Below are 20353 nucleotides of genomic sequence, written 5' to 3' on the forward strand. Positions count from 1 at the left end.
ATTCAAGCAAGAACTCATAGCTGTGGTTGGAAATAAGTAAGTTGTGCAAGGAGAGCTGGTTTCTTGGCTGGTTGTGTTTTGTACAGTCTCATTTCGTGTTATCAAGCCCTATGCTTATCGGGGCAAGCCGACTACAGACCACCTAGCTGGCATTTTCTATTTTTTTTGTAATTTAACATTGGAGAACACTGTGACATTATGTGCTTCTTACAGTGGGTGTAGTGGAGAACCGTAGGCGGTTGATGTTGACTAGATGTTGTTTGAGGTGAGTGATGAAGACGGTGATGATCCTGTTGACGATGACATTAATTTCTATCAAAGTGTTGTAGTTGTTGTGTTCTTGTTGATGGCGGTGGGGTGATGGTTATAACAACTTTTGGAGACAATACTGATGATGACTCAGAAGGATGATGATGATGATGATGATGATGATGTTTGAAAACAATATTGCCGATGATGATGATGATGATGATGATGATGACCTGTAGGTCTTGATAGATAATTTTGACAGTAATACTCATCGGAATGGTTGCTGTTGTCAGTAACCATAACAGACGAAAACAACTGAAGCCTACGTAATAGAAAACAAAACAGCGCATTTCATTTTAACCGAAAAGTGCCTTTAATATTCCAGATACCCTGCTACCGTGTGAGCTTTTCCTAAAAAGTTCAACTCGGCTCCTGTATCATCAGTTTCAAGATGATTAATGAAGTTATAAAAGCAAGTCTACAAGAACACTCTTGTCGAGGAGCATGTTGAATTACCCGAAAGAATTCCAAAACTCTCAGTTTGGCTCATAGGGACGATGTTAGACATTTCCCACCATTCATCAAATCCCCAAGTGGAGCAATTAAGGCTCCAGTAGCTATAAGTCACATTTTGAGTGCCAATTTTCTCTCGTGTAAAACATGTGTCTGACTGAGACGTCAGGCGACAAGACCAGTCTTTGACCATCGGTCAGTAGCAGTTCTGGTCATTATCTTTGTACGTTTTCTCAGCTGTCCGTTACTTGATGTATGGTCCGGTGGTGAGGAATCTCCGAAACCAATCAGTCAGGCCCTCTTATGAGTGTTTCCCTGCTGCCGTTGTGTCTGGTCATCGGGTGTGATGTTTGTTGCTTTGGTCAAGTGTTCAAGCGGCCAAGTGCAGATCTGCATGATAAATAGGAATGGTACACAAACGGACAGCGTGTGTCCATATGTAGGACGTTTGCGGTTAGATGCCATATCGATTCCAATGCCATGGATAAATATTGACAAACAGTGTGTAATTTGATTACTGCAAACTTTGCAACGTTGTCAGGTCGTTTATTCAGGGGAATCATGCATGGTTGATGAAGAAGCAATGTCCATCTTCATAGGCCACCATAATCAACATCTTATTCATCTTCAATATCATTACATTTTAATTAGTATCAAAGATAGGGCGAAAAGGAATTACTAATTGGAAATTAACAGTCCTGCATTATTACCGAAACCCCCCAAATTATTTCTTTCTGCTTGGGCAGTCAAACCAAAAAGAGGGAATTCGACAGAAAGTTTAAGACAGACAAAACATCAATTCTACTAAAGCTTTCGGTATATCCATGATCTCATATGATTCCATAATGGTCCATTAACAAATTCCCTTCCACGTATTTACGCACTTTGAAATAACAGACCTCATGCTGCCTCATCTGTTTCGTAATTAGATTTCTTATGATCATAGATCTTCATGTGCATATTTTGATAATGATGCTATGCCTTGATTAGAATAGAATTTCTCCACCAACGCATATAATTAAACAACTTATTAGCTATCTCCTGGTCTTGCTCCAAGGCTGTAGCGAAGTCTAATTCCATCGATGTGTATTAATGCTATCCTTTGAAGAGGCATGTCTAGATAGGAGGCCAGTCTAAGGATGTCAGCCTGTTATTCATATTGATTAAGTGATTTTCAATTAAACTGTTATTACGTTAGAGGCTTGATTAAACCTAGCTATCTGCCCAATCGCTCTAAACAGCTCCCATATTTAAACGTTTATGGAACACTGCTACTGTTTCCTCATGGAATGCTGTGCAATAAATATCTTATATTATTCTATCCCTTCTTCAGCTGTATCAGGTTTTTGTATTTACTCGTGATTATGCAGTGGTAATCAGCAAGTCTCTTTACCTTGACGTAGGAAACAACTCTGTTATTGTGGATATCTGAAACTTGTATGACTTTCCTTTATAACTGGTGCCGGGCGGGGGGTAGCTTAGTGGTTAAAGCGTTCGCTTGTCACGCCGGGTTCGATTCCCCACATGGGTACAATGTGTGAAGCCTATTTTCTGGTGTCCCCCGCCGTGATATTGCTGGAATATTGCTAAAAGCGGCGTAAAACTAAAACTCACTCACTCATAACTGGTCCCATGTGTGATCGCAACGCAGTCTTCCATAACTGCCCCACTGTTGGTTTCGGGGGCTCTTTAAGTATACATGTTGTATGATATGTTTTGTAGGTAATATATCATGACAAATGCTAATACGAAAGGCCTGGTATAATTGGTTTCATGTCTTACAACTTGTATGTGATCATGAAACCCTCGTATTTCCATCCAATCCATCAGGAACGGATTAGCCAACAAAACAGGTGCTCTCTGTTTGTGGCAATCAGCGGTGCTAAATATGTTTATTTAGTGCTCGAAACTTAAAGCGATTTCTGCAGGAATTTGGAATTGTTGACCATGCCGGCCAGAGGAAGGGGTTCTGCTGTAATTGTCGGGGTCGACATCCTGGCAAATACGTTTCTAATGACTGTGACCTTTTGGTGTTCAGTAAACCAAGAGTTCATCTTGCGGACAATGTTCATTCTGTACCAATTATTATTGATATTTACACTATAAACAATAACGGCGTGAATTCACAAAACCGTATTCACCAATGATGGTGTATGTAAGTGATATTAATATTTAAAGAAACAAACAAACGGAAAAACTACAACTGACAGACAGAGTCCAACCGAAAAAGATAATTTCAAAACCTGTACCTATGGAGCATGTTGTTTCGGTGTTACCTTCGTGTGTTCCTGGAACGGGTTGCTGATGACGAGGGCTCAGGTCAAGGTCACGAGATCATATTTGTCTTGAAATATGACACCGGAACATGTCCCCTCTGTATTTGTTGTTTGACTCGCTAGGAACCGTTACATTAGTTGATGAACCTGAAACCACAAAAAATATGTGAAAAAATCTAAATAAACTGATAATGATAATCTCATGTCTCAACCAAACTGCCAAGAAGTGTCAGCCATAAATATTTGTCAAGTCAAGTTACACACTTAAAATATCTTTGACACTTTCACCTTCACGAAAAACGAACAAAATAATCACGCCATTTGCTACAGTGTTTATGTAATGAATGTGTAATAGTTTCCACGATAAGACAATACGAGTGTTTTATTGTTAGAGGACAAGTAAGTGCAAGATAGGAGAAACGGTCTTGGCAATTGCAAGTGTCGGAGCTTTGAATTCTGTAACCACATTCAAGTAATGTATCTCAAAGGCTAAAGCTGCATATATAAATGAAATGTTTCTCGGGCTTTTCAAAAGTGACGAGGACGGTAGGACTTTTTTTAAAAATGTTGATAGAAAAAAAAAGTGACGAGAGAGGAACACATTTTTGTTTTTCTCTCAGAAATACAGATTGGAAAGTGCTAATGAGTAGATGCAGCCACACTCGTTCTTACAGACAGTCATTCTTATAGTAGACAAATGGATGATCGTGACGAGGCAAAGTCAAAATTATTTTTAGTCAATGACAATGAAAAATTGTTACGCACACAAACAAAAGTGACGCGCCGATGCCCGAGAAACATTTCACTTTTTTATTTAGCCTAACGTTCAACATACACCCATCGCTCGTGATGATCTTGCAGCTTTCATTTGTGGTTGGAACATCGGCTCACTCGAAACCTACTCATTTTATTCTCAGGAAATAATGAATATGACAGTACCGAGATCCTGTTTCTTTGCCGAACTTTGGAAATCTTTATGTTTGGACTGTTTGTGTCTGGAACGTTTTGTGTCTTATGTAACTCGTGCATGGTGGAGGAACCTTTATACTGGGCTTATTAAGACGCCTGCAGCAGGCAATGGGTAAATTGGAAATGTGGACGATTATGATAAATAGTTATTCAGTGTTGGAGATATGTTTTTCTCGTTTAGATTTTGTCTTTCCTACTAGTTGTTTTAATTCATATGTTTACACGAGCAACCCAACCAACTTATTTCCCTGAGGTGCAAAAGATTGTTTGTAATGAAACGGTCTGAAAGTTGACTTTACAATTTACTATTGTTAATGAACTGCATATCCTTTTATTCCAGAGTGAGTTTAGTTTTACGCCGCGTTTAGAAATATTCCAACAATATCAAGGCGGGGGAGACTAGAATGGGGCTTTACACATTGTGACCATCTAAAGAATCAAACCCGGATATTCCGGGTGACAAGCGAACACCGTAGCCACTAGGCAACTCCACAGCGATATTTCTTATCAGAAGAAATCTTTATGATTTATCATTTTAGTTTCAATACCCTGGCCAACCATACAATAATATCCTTGTGACCTTCGTTTTGAATAAAAGGACATCGGAAGCAACTTCTGCTATGGCCGTGCAAAAACATATGATCGTCGGTTCCAATTGTGATTCCTGAGATAATATTTCTAGGATTGTCAGAACCACCCCCATGTTCGCGGGTTTCACCAAAGGGCTAAAGACCTTCAGGCAATTAATTTGAGACTTCTTTAGAAATTTCACAGACACGTGATTTGGCACTGTTCAAAATGGCGTGAAAACAAATTCACTCACTCAGTCTCGACTGAAAGACATGAATGTCTTTTGGAGCCATTTAATACAATTACAATACCATGTGGTAACGGGCATGAAATTATACTACAGTGTTCACGAACCAAAACCCCTTGACTAACCATGAATTTCAACCTGGGAATAAACAGGGCGTTCTACTGTTCACCCACATCACGTCGGTGGCGTTTGATGTGCGTCTGACTGGAATCTTGCCCAACCGGGGACGGAGGTACATCGTTATTCAGGTGAAGTTCTCGACTGAAGCCTTCGCTTTTCTAAATTAAACCGAGTCACATCTGCCACACAGAACCAGTAGTCTTATAAGCTGAGATAACTTGAAGGATATTCGTTTTTTCATCTCAACATCTCATATCTTCTTCTTATTGGAGTGCTGTAGTTTGTTCAAGGTCATTGGATGTTCTGCGGGAGAATATCATTGACTTAAGTTGTTTCGTCTTGTAATGCTAGCTAAGAATATAATCCCTGTGTCTCGTGAAAAAACATTCCCATGTGATTTGTTTTGATTTATGTTAAGTATTTTTTTTCACCTGTTTTCTGTGTAGACTCACATGTTTATATGTTGTGTAATATAGAGTGTTCTCTCGGGTTGCGCGTAGGGGTATTTGATATTCCTCCGTTGATTTTATATGGCCTTTTATTTGCTGTTCCAAAGTTGTAAATTGTCGTAAAGAATCTTTTTCATTCATTGCTATTTTCAGCTGTTGTAGTCTTTGAGTTACCGCGTGTTCAATTAAGGCGACAAAAGCGTTACTATTGTCATAAGTAAGTAAAATCTTACGAACTTTTAAACATTTAAAATATTTTGTATTTTGGTTCATGTAAAACTTGGAGTAAAATAATTTCACTTTTTGATGCAAACGGTAGTTTGAGGGAAACCAGTACTCGCCAAGTGCACCTACACTGGTTCCGGTTGTTGCCAGCATTCTTGATCACATCGTCATATCCACGTGAAGCCAATTATAATTGTGTAAATAACAATAGTAATTACAACAATGACGGTGATGATTTGTTTGATAGCATCATAATGATAATAATAATTAATAGACATGCACCGAGTCCAATGTTGGCTGCCTTTGATGCCCAGGATAGATAGTTCGGGCAACCAAATATAGTGTTCCCCGAAAAACGTATAGACTATTAGTGAATGAGTACGGTTTTATGCCGCTTTTAGCTTTTAGCTTTTAATCTTTTGAAGTAGTAGTAGTAGTAGTAGTAGTAATAGTAGTAGTTGTAGTAGTAGTAGTAGTAGCATTCTCGTCTCCATGAGAAGTATGCAACGCCTTCATTGCTGATGACCTCCACCTTCTAAGTTGTAGTAGTGGTAGCAGTAGCACCAGCAGTAGTAGTAGCATCAGCAGCAGCAACGGCACCACCAGCAGTTTTATTAATGGTAGTAGTTGCCTTCTCGGCTCCTCACCTCTACCATCCCAGCAATGTCAGTGTATTCTGTGCAACAAGGTGGGACCTATCATTCAGCGATGAAGAACAGACCGGACCTACATTCTGCATCGACGGTTGGAGAAAGTGATAATATCATGTTCTTTAGTTCTTGCATAGGGAATCAATTCCTCCACCCTTTCCCTGGTGCACGCTCAACAGCGGTAACGTTTAAACATGCCGACTCATCCTAGAGCCACAGCTCTGTAATGAAATGTTATGCAAACACCAATGCTAGGTTATTAGGATTCTTCAACGGTCTCGAATCCCTACATACGCTTGGGAATTCTGGGAAACTTCAAGTTAAGGAAAGCTTGCCGCGGGGTAACTTTTGCTGGACTCACTGTGTGGTTTCTAGACGTGAGTCTTACACAAACAACGTTGTAAGTGTTATATATATACAAGCAAAAGACTCCGGCTTCTCAAGGCGTGCCATTCCCCTGTCGGCATTGTAGTTAAGACCGTTGCCTAGCAACACCGGAAAGGTATTCAACAACTAAGCAAAATGGCTGAATCAGGTTTCGTGCAAGGTTTCAAATTCCAATAGGTTAGAAAGGCTGGGGAAGTGGGGACTATATTGGGGGTGGGGCAGGGCTCAGAGAATAGAAACATGTGGGTCATGTCAGTTCTATAAACTGTCGTATTGTTTAACCTTATCGTGTTTTATAAACAAAATATGATGGCAATGTTTTTCTGCTAGTGTGTCAAATAATAAACCTGCATTGTTTCATTCAGGTTTGTGTGTATATAACAACGCAAATGGGTCATGGTTCGCATTAGCCTGCCCGGTCCGTTTTGTTTTAAAACGAAGGAATGTGCGTATGGCGTTACCCCCACACGCACCGTAGCGAGTGCTCGATCAGGGCTGGTGGCAAGACCGCAGTGGCCCCATACATAAAGGATGAATCATCCGTGTTTAAAAATGAAACTTTGTGGAAGCTTCAGAGCTTTGCTTTGTTATAGCAAATGGCGAAAAGAACATTTCTGTCAGTAAGCTGTTCACTAGCAATATGAATTCAAAATGGAATTTAGTATGATGGAACACAACAAATGACCTTCAACCAAAGGATCTGGGTTTATTGTAACAGCAATACAACTTTGGGGTTCATCTGTTCTTTTGTTAAAGATTGCATGGACTTAGGCCAAGGTTCAGCTCAACCTAATGTTTTCTGTATATACTTTCCATGTTCTTTTGTCACTATGTTGTCCATACGAATTGCCGATGATGCCTTCGTTGAGATGTGGGATGTGATTTATTGCTCCGATGATAGGAAACCTGAAGGCAAATATGTAGTCTTCCTCCAAGGTTGTACTAAATGTTATACCAATGGATGATGAATAGTTCTACCCTTTACAGAGGCAAACATATGGGAACCGACAGTACAGCCAGTCTGTTATGCTTTTTAAAAAGAAATTATCATTTAAACCATTCATTTTTACCTTAGAAACTTATGCAAGCCTAGCTAATATGTCATACAGAGGAAGCAACAAGGATCCCGGTGTAGTGCCTTACTGTGGCCGTGGCTCACCAAAGCGAGAGCACGTGTGGAGGAGTACGCTGATGGATTTGTTCTGGTGAGCATAGCCACAGATTCAAACAGACTTATGATTCAAGCTCCGTCATGAACACGTGCTTGTTCGTTAGGCGCGGCATATTTATTCCTCAGTGTAAGATGTGTGGCATTTTAGGCTAAAATTGTGTTTTTTATCTGTATTTAGTTAGTTGAGACGGTTTGATTCAATATCAGATTCGTTCCAGAACATTCTACCGACTAAGGAGTCGTTGCGTGCTAACTACCAATGCGTATTCCCTCGATTTTGTGTGATGTTCCTATTGCATTGTTTCACTCGAGTTGTTTCTTACGATAACCAGCGTCGTTAATTTATTCCTATGTACGATGTTGATCACACGGTGTTAGTACAACTGCGACCCAAGGTTTGCTCAGCTCCTGCTTGGGCAGGTGTTTTCTGACGAAGAGCCTTCAAGACGAACGGCAAAATAGAATAGGGCTGCGTCTGGTCTGATCAAACACCTATTTGGGTTGCAATTGAACTCACAATTCTATTTTAGTTACTGAAGACCTGAAAGTGCTAATGACTTGTAAGTTGAGAATTAACCTTTGTAACCTCAGACTAGAATTCTTTTACCAATCAAGCCTGTTACAGCCCTTCCTGTTAAAGCTTTTTAAGAAGGAAATTCGATAGTTTTGTTCTGAAAGAAGATCATGAATACCTGTGTTTTTAGTAGAATATAAGGTATAACCTAGTAGAATATAATGATAAACGTGTCTTGGAAACATCCAGTATAGCCACCAACGGAGAAGCCAAAACATCTAAGACCAGGGTGCCATTGTACAAAACAACCTGGAAACATCCAGTATAGCCACCAACGGAGAAGCCAAAACATCTAAGACCAGGGTGCCATTGTACAAAACAACCTGGAAACATCCAGTATAGCCACCAACGGAGAAGCCAAAACATCTAAGACCAGGGTGCCATTGTACAAAACAACCTGGAAACATCCAGTATAGCCACCAACGGAGAAGCCAAAACATCTAAGACCAGGGTGCCATTGTACAAAACAACCTGGAAACATCCAGTATAGCCACCAACGGAGAAGCCAAAACATCTAAGACCAGGGTGCCATTGTACAAAACAACCTGGAAACATCCAGTATAGCCACCAACGGAGAAGCCAAAACATCTAAGACCAGGGTGCCACTGTACAAAACAACCTGGAAACATCCAGTATAGCCACCAACGGAGAAGCCAAAACATCTAAGACCAGGGTGCCACTGTACAAAACAACCTGGAAACATCCTGTATAGCCACCAACGGAGAAGCCAAAACATCTAAGACCAGGGTGCCATTGTACAAAACAACCTACATAATAAATAGCGCTTATGTCTATGTTAAAGTATGGTTTGTGCTAAGTTCGCTTTGTACAACGGCGCCCAGTTCGGCAAGTGGAACTTCAACGGCTCATTCCTCATCAAACTCACGGCATCACGAAATATTCGATGGAATCAAGTTAAACTAAGCCATTGTTGTGTTGTCACCAATAGTGATGATATCATAAAGAAAGTTTATATTTGCAGTGGTTGTCGTTCTCGAGGTGAAATGCTTATTTGTTTCTTGCGGTGTACGATGAATTCGTGTTTCTTAAATTGGTACCTTGACATTTTCTGTTTGTCAATAATGTCAATAGTGAAATGAACAAATATGCTTCTTAAAAACACATATCATTTAAGCTTTGTACTTAAAATGTCTGTGTATGCAGACTTGGTCGCGTCGTTACGTTCGGCTGAAAAAAATACAACAAAAATCAACTAATCTTCTTGTGGTGACAAAAAGTATGTGAGGAGTGAGGACGTTGTGAGTCATACACACTAGTAAGTTACGGTGACTTAGTCCTGTTCCATATGCTCAAAGTACACCTAACCCGCGGGTGCTGTGCGGTGTCCTTTAAGTCCGATCGCAGCGCTCAAGAAACAGAGAACCAGGCAATACATCCTCTCGTCTTTGCACCATCATTGCCCAACACTAGGCGCTTTCTCACCTTGGATGTCTCTCTCTGACAGTCGGCGATTATAAATACCCGCAGTGATACTGGGGAAAGGTGTTGTGCTTCGCTGTTGCCAGCCTCACTGGTTGGCGTAAACAGTTACCCAAGAATCACAGTAAACACCAGTTCAAATAACCTTCAGCGATATAGAAAGGCGTGGTATGTACTCCGTCCAGTAGAGATACTTCCGTGCGCAATGCGCTTAAATTTTGAAATAGCACACCCAGCTTTGAATAAAGTGACGTAGCATTATTAAGATAATCTCTTGAAGAGTAAGTTATGGTATCGATAGTGGAGTGGAACGGTAGCCTAGAGGTTAAAGCGGTCGAATCCCCACGTGGGTACAATGTGTGCAATGGCTCTTATCTGGCACCATTAGTCTCTTCCCAAACTTGTCCTTATCCAGTAAAAGTAATGTTTTCAAGACACGTGGATCCCACTCTGTTCTAATCGGTTAGTGCCACTTGCTACCTGTACATAATATGATACCCCAAGCGAGGTACATGTTTGTATGTCAAAGTGGTACAGTATCAGTAGATTGACAGAAAGGACAGCGTACAATATGGCGGTCGGGAAACAAATGATGCGTTCACTTTGACTGAAGGAAATAGCAATACTAGAATTTAACACTTTGATCATTTATATGAGAATTACTACCACCAAGTTATTGTGTCATGGGGCAATCAAATCTCTGAAACTAGATCATAAATGGAATCTGTACGAGATGACCTGAAGGATTGATATGAGACGCCTTCGTGTAGATCGCAAACGGTTAATGATAGTAAAACCAGTTTACGAAATGTGACCAGTCACCTGATGAAAGAATTGAGGAACCCACTCAAACATTATTCCAATCGACAATAAAGAAGTTGTCATGTATAAAACGCTTGGTTCTTAAGTGTAGGATAGTCTACGGAAATGAAGTAAGCGTTTGAAGTGACGGCAAGCGTTTAAGAAAAAGAATGATAAAACCAGTTCTTCAGTTGAACAGAACCGACGTCGATTATTTCCGTTCTCCAAGTCAAAAGTAATTCCTGGGTTCAAATAATGACCCGTCTGCAGTGCCAGTGGTTAGAAGCTATTAACAATAGATACGGGTTTTACAATAGGCTAGAGTAGTCGACGAAGGTGCCTTCGTTCTGTTCCATGTTGGACTGGATTAATGGAAATGTCAGAGAGAGATATAATGAAATTAGTACCGAAGTTATTTAATTGCAAACAAATAAATCCAGTGTGTAAATTCCATGTCAGCAGTTGCAATACAATTACCGGAACAGTCCAAGCAATGCAACAGTTTGGTTTACTCTTTATTGATGAATTTCCTGAAAAGACGGCTGGTCGTTTGAAGACTGTATGGGTGGTCAAAATAGACTCGCTGTAATGCCGTACTCTAAATGCGTATAGAAACACACATCTCACAGTAAATTGAAAAGGAGCCCCAATGAGAACCTTAACTTGTGGGAAATCTAGACTTGCTTTATAGAGGTTTATGTCATTAGAGTGGGATCTTGGCGTAAAGTTGACATGTATTTATCTGGGACAGTGAGCCATACTACTGAATCTGCTACCTCACACCGTGGTTGTATATGGTAAATGTTCATCAGCGATGTCACTGGAAATATGTTCATCATAGATGTATCTGGATATATGTTCATCATAGATATCTCTGGATATATGTTCATCATAGATGTATCTGGATATATGTTCATCATAGATATCTCTGGATATATGTTCATCATAGATGTATCTGGATATATGTTCATCAGAGATATCTCTGGATATATGTTCATCATAGATGTATCTGGATATATGTTCATCATAGATGTATCTGGATATATGTTCATCAGAGGTGTCTCTAGAGGTATGTTCATCACAGCTGTCTCTGGAAGTATATTCATCAGAGATATCTCTGATATATGTTCGTCAGAGATGTCGCTGGAAATATTTTCATCACAGATGTCTCAGAAAATATGTTCGTCAGACATGTCGCTGGAAACAATTGATTCCAGTTGTTTGTGGCAGGCAAAACTTGCCATCGCTTGACAACGAAATGTGTATAAATATATCTGTTTTGTGTGTGTGTATAAAAAACAAAAAGAATATATTTTCAGTTTCGTGTCATTTGGTTGAAGGTCATATTGCATGCGAGCACAAACAAGTTCCATGAAATGCACTCCCCACACTCAACCCAGAACGTTAAATCAGGTTCATGAGTCAGCGTACATTGCCTCTGGCTGCAAGATGTGGTCTTATTATGTGGTTCTTTACAATGTGCAACCTGCAGTTCCTATTAACCACAACCCGAAAGCCATGTTTTATTGTAAATATTCTTTGTAACAGAAGAACCCAGGGAACGTCGATGGGATAAGCAACAATTGGTAGTGTCCAAGGATTGAATGCGTTATTGTTGTATGCCGGTTGCGCACCAACCAATGAGATTTAATGGCAATTAAGCAGGGACGAGATACAGCCCTAAGCAAACAAAACATGCATTAATGGTTAAAATACTCAATAGAAGGGTACTGCTCTATGCGTTTTTCACTCATATCTCACAGACGTGCGTACCGCATTGATCAAAATCAAGTGTAAGTAGTTGATGTCGCATTTCCTTCTCACAAACGTGTACCGTATTGATCAAACTCAAGTGTCGCTAGTCGCTGATGTTTAAGTTTCTTCTCACGAACATGTGTACCGTACTGATCAAAAGCAAGTGTCGTTAGTTGCTGATGTCTAACTTCTTTTAACAGAGAGAGTCAGCCCAGGACGCTGTAAAGGACATACTAAGGCAGCAGAGGAGAGAGGTACAAGGACCTACCGTGTAACATCAGTACCATTCTTGTCGAAAACAACTACCACCAACAGTCACAACAGAGATGGAGATTTCTACAGCTTTTCTCCTCTCCACACTCTGTAAGTATAATAAATAAGGGATTTGAAGATATGTCACTTATACGAATTAAAGGAGATATCCTCCTTATACGAATTAAAGGAGATATCCAAGATAGATGACAGTATCTTACACTTATTCATTTAACGACGCACTTTTTACTGTTTAGTTACATATCAGTCCAGACACATCGCGTTTCAAGAACATTTAATGCTCTGTGGTATGTTTTCAAACCATGGTTTGTTTTGTTTGTTTGATTTTTATTTTAACATTTGTTGCCATTTATTTGTTGTTGTTTTTATTTGTTCTTGTAGTTCTTATTGTTTGTGGATTGTGGTAGCTGTTGATTGTGAATGTAGCAATTCTAGCACTGCTCAGAGAGATATGTCTCCGAGATTACTCGTTCTCGAATATAATGCAAATCGGCAATGGCAAGAGCAAGAACATGAACCATGAACAATGTTTACCTCTCATCCAGGTACATTCCTGATGTCCTGTGTTGGACAAGATACCTCAATGGCGCTTCCCGAGTTTGTAACTCATCCCCAGGAATATTCGTATATCGTGAAACACAAGCCCGTCACTCTCACATGTGAGGCCTACGATGCAACGGAAATTACCTTTAACTGCCTAGGAATGAAAGTGGATACCGAACGCACGAAGACATATGAAAACTTTGAGCCTGATTCGGGCCGGATTTTAGTAAAGGCTAGCTTCGACGTAACCCAGGATGACGTCAGAGGTTTGGAGGATTACTGGTGCGAGTGCCAGGCCTGGAACGATCTGATTGAGGCAGCAGAGCAGTTCACTGTCAGTCGGAGAGGCTTTGTCATGACCCCATGTAAGTACTCTTGAAGATGTCCAATTGTTATGTATTTATGACACCGTCAGTTTTCAATCTTTTGTACGGTGAGTATAGTTGTCTCAGGAGCTAAGTTTGATGTGCAGTGATGTGTACAGAAATTTTATGATTATGGGTACCAAACTGGCTCGCCATGATTGTGTCTGTAGGCTTGTCAACAACATACCCGTGCTCTTCTAAGTGAGACCAGTATCCCGTCGGACTCTCATCACCAGTGACGATCCGGGAAAGAATTGATCTTCTGTAAACCGTGCTTGTCGTAAGAGGCGACTAACGTGATCGGTTAGACTCGCTGACGTGGTTGACACATGTTATCGGTTCCCAGTTGGGTAGATGCTGCTGCTCATGCTGCTGATCACAGGATTCAGAATCGATTATTTACAGACCGCCGCTCATTGCTGGAATATTGCTGATAGCGGCGTAAAACTAAACTCATTCACTCGGACTCTCCTCGCACACTAACTTACATGTCGGGATGTAACCGCAATATCGGCGTTATACCCAACTTACTCACTCACTCACTCTCTCACCTCATTTTACACCTGCCAGTTGAAAACATGTACCGAGTAACAGTGTTATTGACGGCAATCTGAATGATGAATCTGAAAGACGTTGACAGTCGTGTGATGGAAATATACGTCCGTGATGGTTGACATTGCAGGCATGTACCATCTGGGAAAATGCCTTGATATACTTAGTTATCCTCTCTGCGACACAAAACATTATTCACTCACACACACACCGTGGACGCGTATCCCACATACAAGAAGCCGACATCTAGTCTTCCCCGGATGTGGATGAATGAAGGGTAAATCCGTACACACTCACTCACTCAATCACTCACTCACTCACACACTGTCAATTCGGGAATGCAATGATCATATTGATATCACCCCGACTCTGTTACATAATAATCGGCATTGTGACGTCACTGTGGTGTGTATGATTTAGAACAAACAATGGCATGAAATTTTATTGACCCCTGTGTTATCTTATAGGGGTTTCTGGGCACAACGTGTCCATAGTACCCGAAAGCTAATCTTACGAGGGGCACATGGTTACAAACTGATACCTACCCGGCGCACTACAGTACCTGTGTAGACTGTTGTTCATGCTATCAGCCCCTTGGTTACCTCGATCAGTGAGAGTTATCTGTGATGATGCTTGGGTGATGCAATGCCAGCAAAATTCGCTCGCTCTGGTTTTCATATGATCATTGAAATTTCATGTTATTGAAATTATAACATTATTCCTGATTTTTTTCGAACAACCCCAAATATATTTGACATCGTTTAGACAAACCGCTTTAATTTTCTCAACATTGTTGTAAGACATACCTTTTTAATAGAATATTTATGTGTTTTATGATACATATCCAAGGTGTCAACTCTTAATGCCACACCCAGACCAATTAGAATGGGTCGAGTACAGAACGTTACAGTCTTGTCAAACAAATGACAGAACTACAATCTTCAAACGCTGGGCTTCCTGTTAACAATCCGTCAAGTACCTTCAAGCTACAAGATGGCCGTTTTTAAAGTTAAATCTGTGGATTATTCGAGGGGACGTGGTTATGAGGCCTGTAGCTAGGATACAGAAAAAAATCTCCATTTCAAAGTTTATTTTGTTTAATCTCATCCGATAGCCATGGAAAGAGGCGACTTTGAGGATTCTGTAAGTTTTATTCCCCTCAATGACTTCTTGCTTATCGATCTCCGACCAAGTACAGTTCGCTTTCTCCAAGCATGGAAATGATGTTTGTTTGCCTGGGGATACAGAAGACGTGCACGTATTACTGTTTAGTGTTTGTGGTTAAGCCTTTGTGGGTTCAAATAGAATTGTAGTTGTTAAATGATCGAGTAATTCGGGATTTCTAGTTCCTTTCTACATTCATTTTAAGCATGCAGTTGAAAGTACTCTGCCAGACAATTCACTTGTTTTTGCGAAGTGTGCGTGCTTGGGGGCAGGTTTTGGACCAGTCCATACCCTACTCATACACCGTCCACCGATCCCTCCTTGCCATGCACTGTACGTCATAGGTATCACTGTGGAAGCGTGTTAGTGCCACCAGAGTCCATATAATATGGTTTCTGATGCCACAATATAAAATATGTTAACGTCTGCGTAGATAATACTCACATTTCCCTTATGATACTAACATCTACATAGATTGAACATAGATGGTACCTTTACATCTTTGACGTAAATGATAGTGTAAGCTTCTCAGGTGTCGAAGTATTGACTTTGCAACCATACTTACTTGCCTGTCTAAGTAGCCCCTGGCTTATTCTATATTTTGTGGTTAACGCTCTACTCAGAGTTTTGTTTGGTTCCTGTTCTTATTTTAACCTTACATGCCGATATAAGTAATATTACTCTCAAAACGAAATGTTGACAAAGAATCAAGAAAGGTCTCTTTGTCTTTAAGGTGTAAAGGGACATTCCATTCTTTGGTGAATGATCTTAAAGGTTTATGCAAAGGTCAGACAATCTTTTATCTGTGTAATGTCCATTATTACCAGGTAAAGCCAAAGTTCAAATCTGTCGAAACTCAGTAATGCTATGCTTTTGATGTGTTCCCGTGCGAATCAATACAAGCGTCCGGTTGAAATATCCTTTTCCCCAGAGATGTCAATTTTTGTCGTACTCACCTCAACAGCCACAATCAAATTTTCTCCGAGATATCTTCTCTATCCTAAGCACGTGGTATGGCTGACACATTCATCTGTAACTGGTACCACTCTTGGAATGCGCGACTGCATGTGCGGAAACTAGATATCTGTAGACAGTAACCCAGTCTGCCTTGATAATGGACGGCTAGACCACGTGGAACATTGGAACATTCTTTGCACGCACATTCAACGAGTCTGGATTGCATATACATGGTAAGGGACGTAGGAGACATGCTTTAGCCCTTACGATGTGTATGGTCTATTGTGAATGTGTCTTTTAACACTTGCACACGAAATATAGACAACGTCGGTTTCGGAAAGAAGAATGTCCTGGAATATGACTCGTGCCTTACGAACAACCGGAACGTTGTGATAATGCACCTCATCCTAGAATCAGTACCTAGAAATCTCTGCTTACATTCTTGTACACTGAACCGGAATGGTATATCTTCGACCCGAGAGTGCACCTCGGTCTAACATATATATCACGTTCAGAACTGCCCATAATCAGTTCACGTTTAGGAATGCTGAATGCGCGCTTTGAGCATGCCCCTTTGTGGTGTGGAGTAACGCTCGGCATAAGTACCCTCATTATTATAATTATTTTGAACAGAGAGGGAATTCCCTTGATAGGACTCTGCGGCAACGCATTATGGTGAACGTGGTTCGGTTTGGAAGACGTGGCTTAATATTTATTTTTTTACATCCATTAAGTCATGAATGGGAAAAACAGGTCACCACTTACCACTCACCACCCATCACAGTAATCAGAATGCAGAGACTTCAATGAACACAGCGTACATTCCATCATATATCAAAAGTAGGGGGTATTGGGTTTACAAGATTGATGAAACACAAATGATAAAGCCAAGGAGAAAACAGATGGTGAACAGAAATTAACGGAAAATGTGACAATTCATTTCATTCCTCTGGAAACGTTTCATCAAAAATATACATGGGCTTTGGCTAGTGGTATGTTGGCAAGATGGAACATCTTTAACTCTATTTTGCCATTTACGACCATGAATCTCTTTCGGGAGATAGTGGAGAATCATTAGTCTTTTGTTTTGACGTATGCAGTGTAATGGGGAAGGTTGTTTCTTTCTTTAATGATACATTCTTGGTTTTACCTGCTGTGATATCGATGTAATATGGAGAAACCAGCACGGTGTATTAACCATAAATTTAACTCACGTATTTCATTCGTCTTCTTGCAATGTTATCTGATAGCATCCACATCCAAAATAGACTTGGAATTGAAGCCTCTGCTGCTTGTAACCAGCAGCCCTCAGGAACAGAGACGCTGTAGTTCTTCTTTTACAGGAGCCATCCGGGTAAGAACTCATCCTCGGCGACCAACGCTGGTCCCTAGACGCGACTGACGGGATCAGTGCTCATGATTTCTATCACCATATTATTTACTGAATGCTTTACTCACGAGCATCTTGACCCGCAGCTACGGATTACCTACATGGATTAAAATCGGGGATGTTGTACAGAATACGTCACACGTAGCGTTTGCCAGACGGTATGACCTTGGCGAACGTGTGTCATCGTAATTGATGGTGCCATTTCATACAGACAAACTTTGATTTGCCTTGATTCGTGCAGGTCACACTGACCTATCGTGAACGACATTCAGTCACCGACTGATCAACTATTGAAACCCAGTTGTCGGACCTCCCCTGTTCTTCCGTGATAAGATTGGCCCTGTAGCGGAAGGTCAAAGGCCACGTTTTGTCCATTCATTTATACACATACTTTGTTACAAAAAGGATTAGGTTTACATCTACCATGGTTATGTCTCGTGCATTAGGAAATTAGGATATCACTGAGCCGCCTCTGCGTCTCCTTAGTTCAATTATACATGCATGTTTCCAGCCGTGATATGTATATGACTTACACACTGTACTCGAGCCCTACGATGTGAATCATGTTTATTGAGATGCATCGGGAAGGTATGTGCGGTTGTAAACGCAGGAATCGGTTTTCCTTAAGTTTTCAAGACGACTTGAACTTGAACACTTACACAGTAGAGGAATCAGAGAGCGATGGACTTGTACTCTCACACAGTTAAGGGTAGACGATGTTTCCTGTAATGTTTGTCCTTTATTTTGATGAGGTTTCAAATTCGGTTGGGAAATATGCAATTATTGTGACTGTAAAGAGGTTCTGTATGTAAAGGGACGAGTCAGCTGAAAGAACTCACTGATTTACCGAAAAATAGATGCTGTTGGGATAATATAGATAACAGACACAAAAGACAGCTAAAGGAGCCATTAGGTCATCTTGGGGACACCTACTGTCTTTTTCGTTGACAGGCCTTTCTGGTACAGATCTTTCTAATGGAAGCTGAATGAAGGAGTTTAGTTTTTCAAGGAAACGATCATCTAGACAAAATCCAGAGAGATGAAAGAAAATAAATGCGAAAAGTTTATAAACGCATACTTTTGATAGTTTAATTGTGAGTGAAGGTCAAGATTACCATGCAGTTGTGCCCACAAACTGTGCACGACCATCCTGATAATGGTCTCAGTTAAGTATTTCGACACCCAGTTCAAAAGAATCTGTGACAGGTGGAACATACTGGCGGTCGGAAATAGAAAGTGGTTAAGTAAGCATGTGGTCGGAAATGCTCTATGAAGGTAGATGTGCATCAGGTGTCTGGGTTACATGTACAAGCCCATCAGAAGTCGTGGTTAGGTGTTCCAAGGGATCAGAAACACCACGTGGTGGGATGAACATCAGGGTCGGCGCAGACTAGGTTGAATTTCCAACTGTAGCTGACGTGATGAGCAGACGACCAGAAGGGGTTGCCATTGGACGTTCCACGGATCTGCGTTTGCACTGTACAGACATGCCCGACTTGGATACCATCATGGCCGCCATTGATATGATAACCATGCAGCCGTGTGCCATTTCAACAATAATGTTCCCTGTTAGTCTCATTCGTTAAGGCAAGCCCGTGGGCAAGGCATGTAGACCTGTGGCAAAATACTTGTGTCAGCATGGCGAGATGCCAGGTACAATTTCCTCCTCAGCATTCTGCCTCTACTTGTGTTGCCGTAATTTGCCAGGGTATTTCAGTCTCTGCAACAAGACAATAAATGGTTATGGTTTCGTAACGGCATTCAGCACTTTGCAGATCAGAATGATGAGTTCAGAGATGATCAAGTGCTATGACTGTGAGTGACTGAAATATTATACTCTTGATTTATAGTGTCGATTCTGAGAAATGACGAGACCTAACGCTAATATTAATTCCAAGTCTTGGCATTGACGTCAGCCGCTCAGTCCGAGCTAATTCATCTCTGTTTCCAGAAGCACCTCACCCGTAAAACCTTTTTGAAGTAACATCCCTATCAAGGATGCCCCTTGACCGAAGATCCTCAAGTTTTCTTAAAGAAAGCCCTTCGCGTTTATTTTTCTAACGGGATCGAATATCACGGTAAGCTATGAAATGTACAAACTACTATCTATCGGAAAATATACGACGTGCCGTTCTAACTCCGATATCAATACAGACGACAGAACAATCTACAACTGGTTTCATTGCCTCTAAGCTTGCAATCAAGCTCTCAGGTCGGTATGAGCTAGATCAGCAAGCGATGGTCTTCAGAGCTGTCGGCACAGATTGTACGTGCGGATACACAACACAGCACTAATACCTGCTGGCTCGGGATTGCGCTTTAGTGATAGTTTATTACAGGTTCTCTTTGCCAGCTACTGCTTTTATCAGAAAACAATGCAGGTAACAAAAAACAGCTGTTTACTCTTACTCCCAAAACATACCTGTGCTTGGAGTTGCAAAATGACAACGCTCATTAGGGAGCACATAAAGTTTATCTAACGAATGGAGTGGCCATATCGCATATACATAGCTGCGCCAACGGGTTGTCAGGCTCAGTGACTTGGCGTGTGATTGAGTGGGTTGAGTTTTACGCCCTACCAGCAATATTCCAGCAATATCAGTGAGTGAGTTTAGTTTTACGCCGCTTTTAGCAATATTCCAGCAATATCACGGCGATGTACACCAGAAAATGGACTTCACACATTGTACTCATGTGGGGAATCGATCCCGTG

General features: G+C 40.9%; 1 protein-coding gene across 4 annotated transcripts in view; it reads left to right on the forward strand.

Annotated features, from left to right (window-relative positions):
- LOC137261107 (hemicentin-1-like) overlaps positions 1-20353 on the forward strand; it is a 102914-nt gene that overhangs the window by 38301 nt on the left and 44260 nt on the right. For all 4 annotated transcript variants that reach the window (XM_067798785.1, XM_067798788.1, XM_067798786.1 and 1 more), the window contains exons 2-3: positions 12597-12759; positions 13215-13577. In XM_067798785.1, coding sequence (XP_067654886.1) covers positions 12723-12759; positions 13215-13577 — 400 coding nt within the window. In that variant the 5' untranslated portion in view covers positions 12597-12722. The remainder of the gene's footprint in view (positions 1-12596; positions 12760-13214; positions 13578-20353) is intronic.

This window comes from Haliotis asinina, chromosome 14, assembly GCF_037392515.1.
Source record: "Haliotis asinina isolate JCU_RB_2024 chromosome 14, JCU_Hal_asi_v2, whole genome shotgun sequence".
In the NCBI taxonomy this organism is placed as follows: domain Eukaryota; kingdom Metazoa; phylum Mollusca; class Gastropoda; order Lepetellida; family Haliotidae; genus Haliotis; species Haliotis asinina.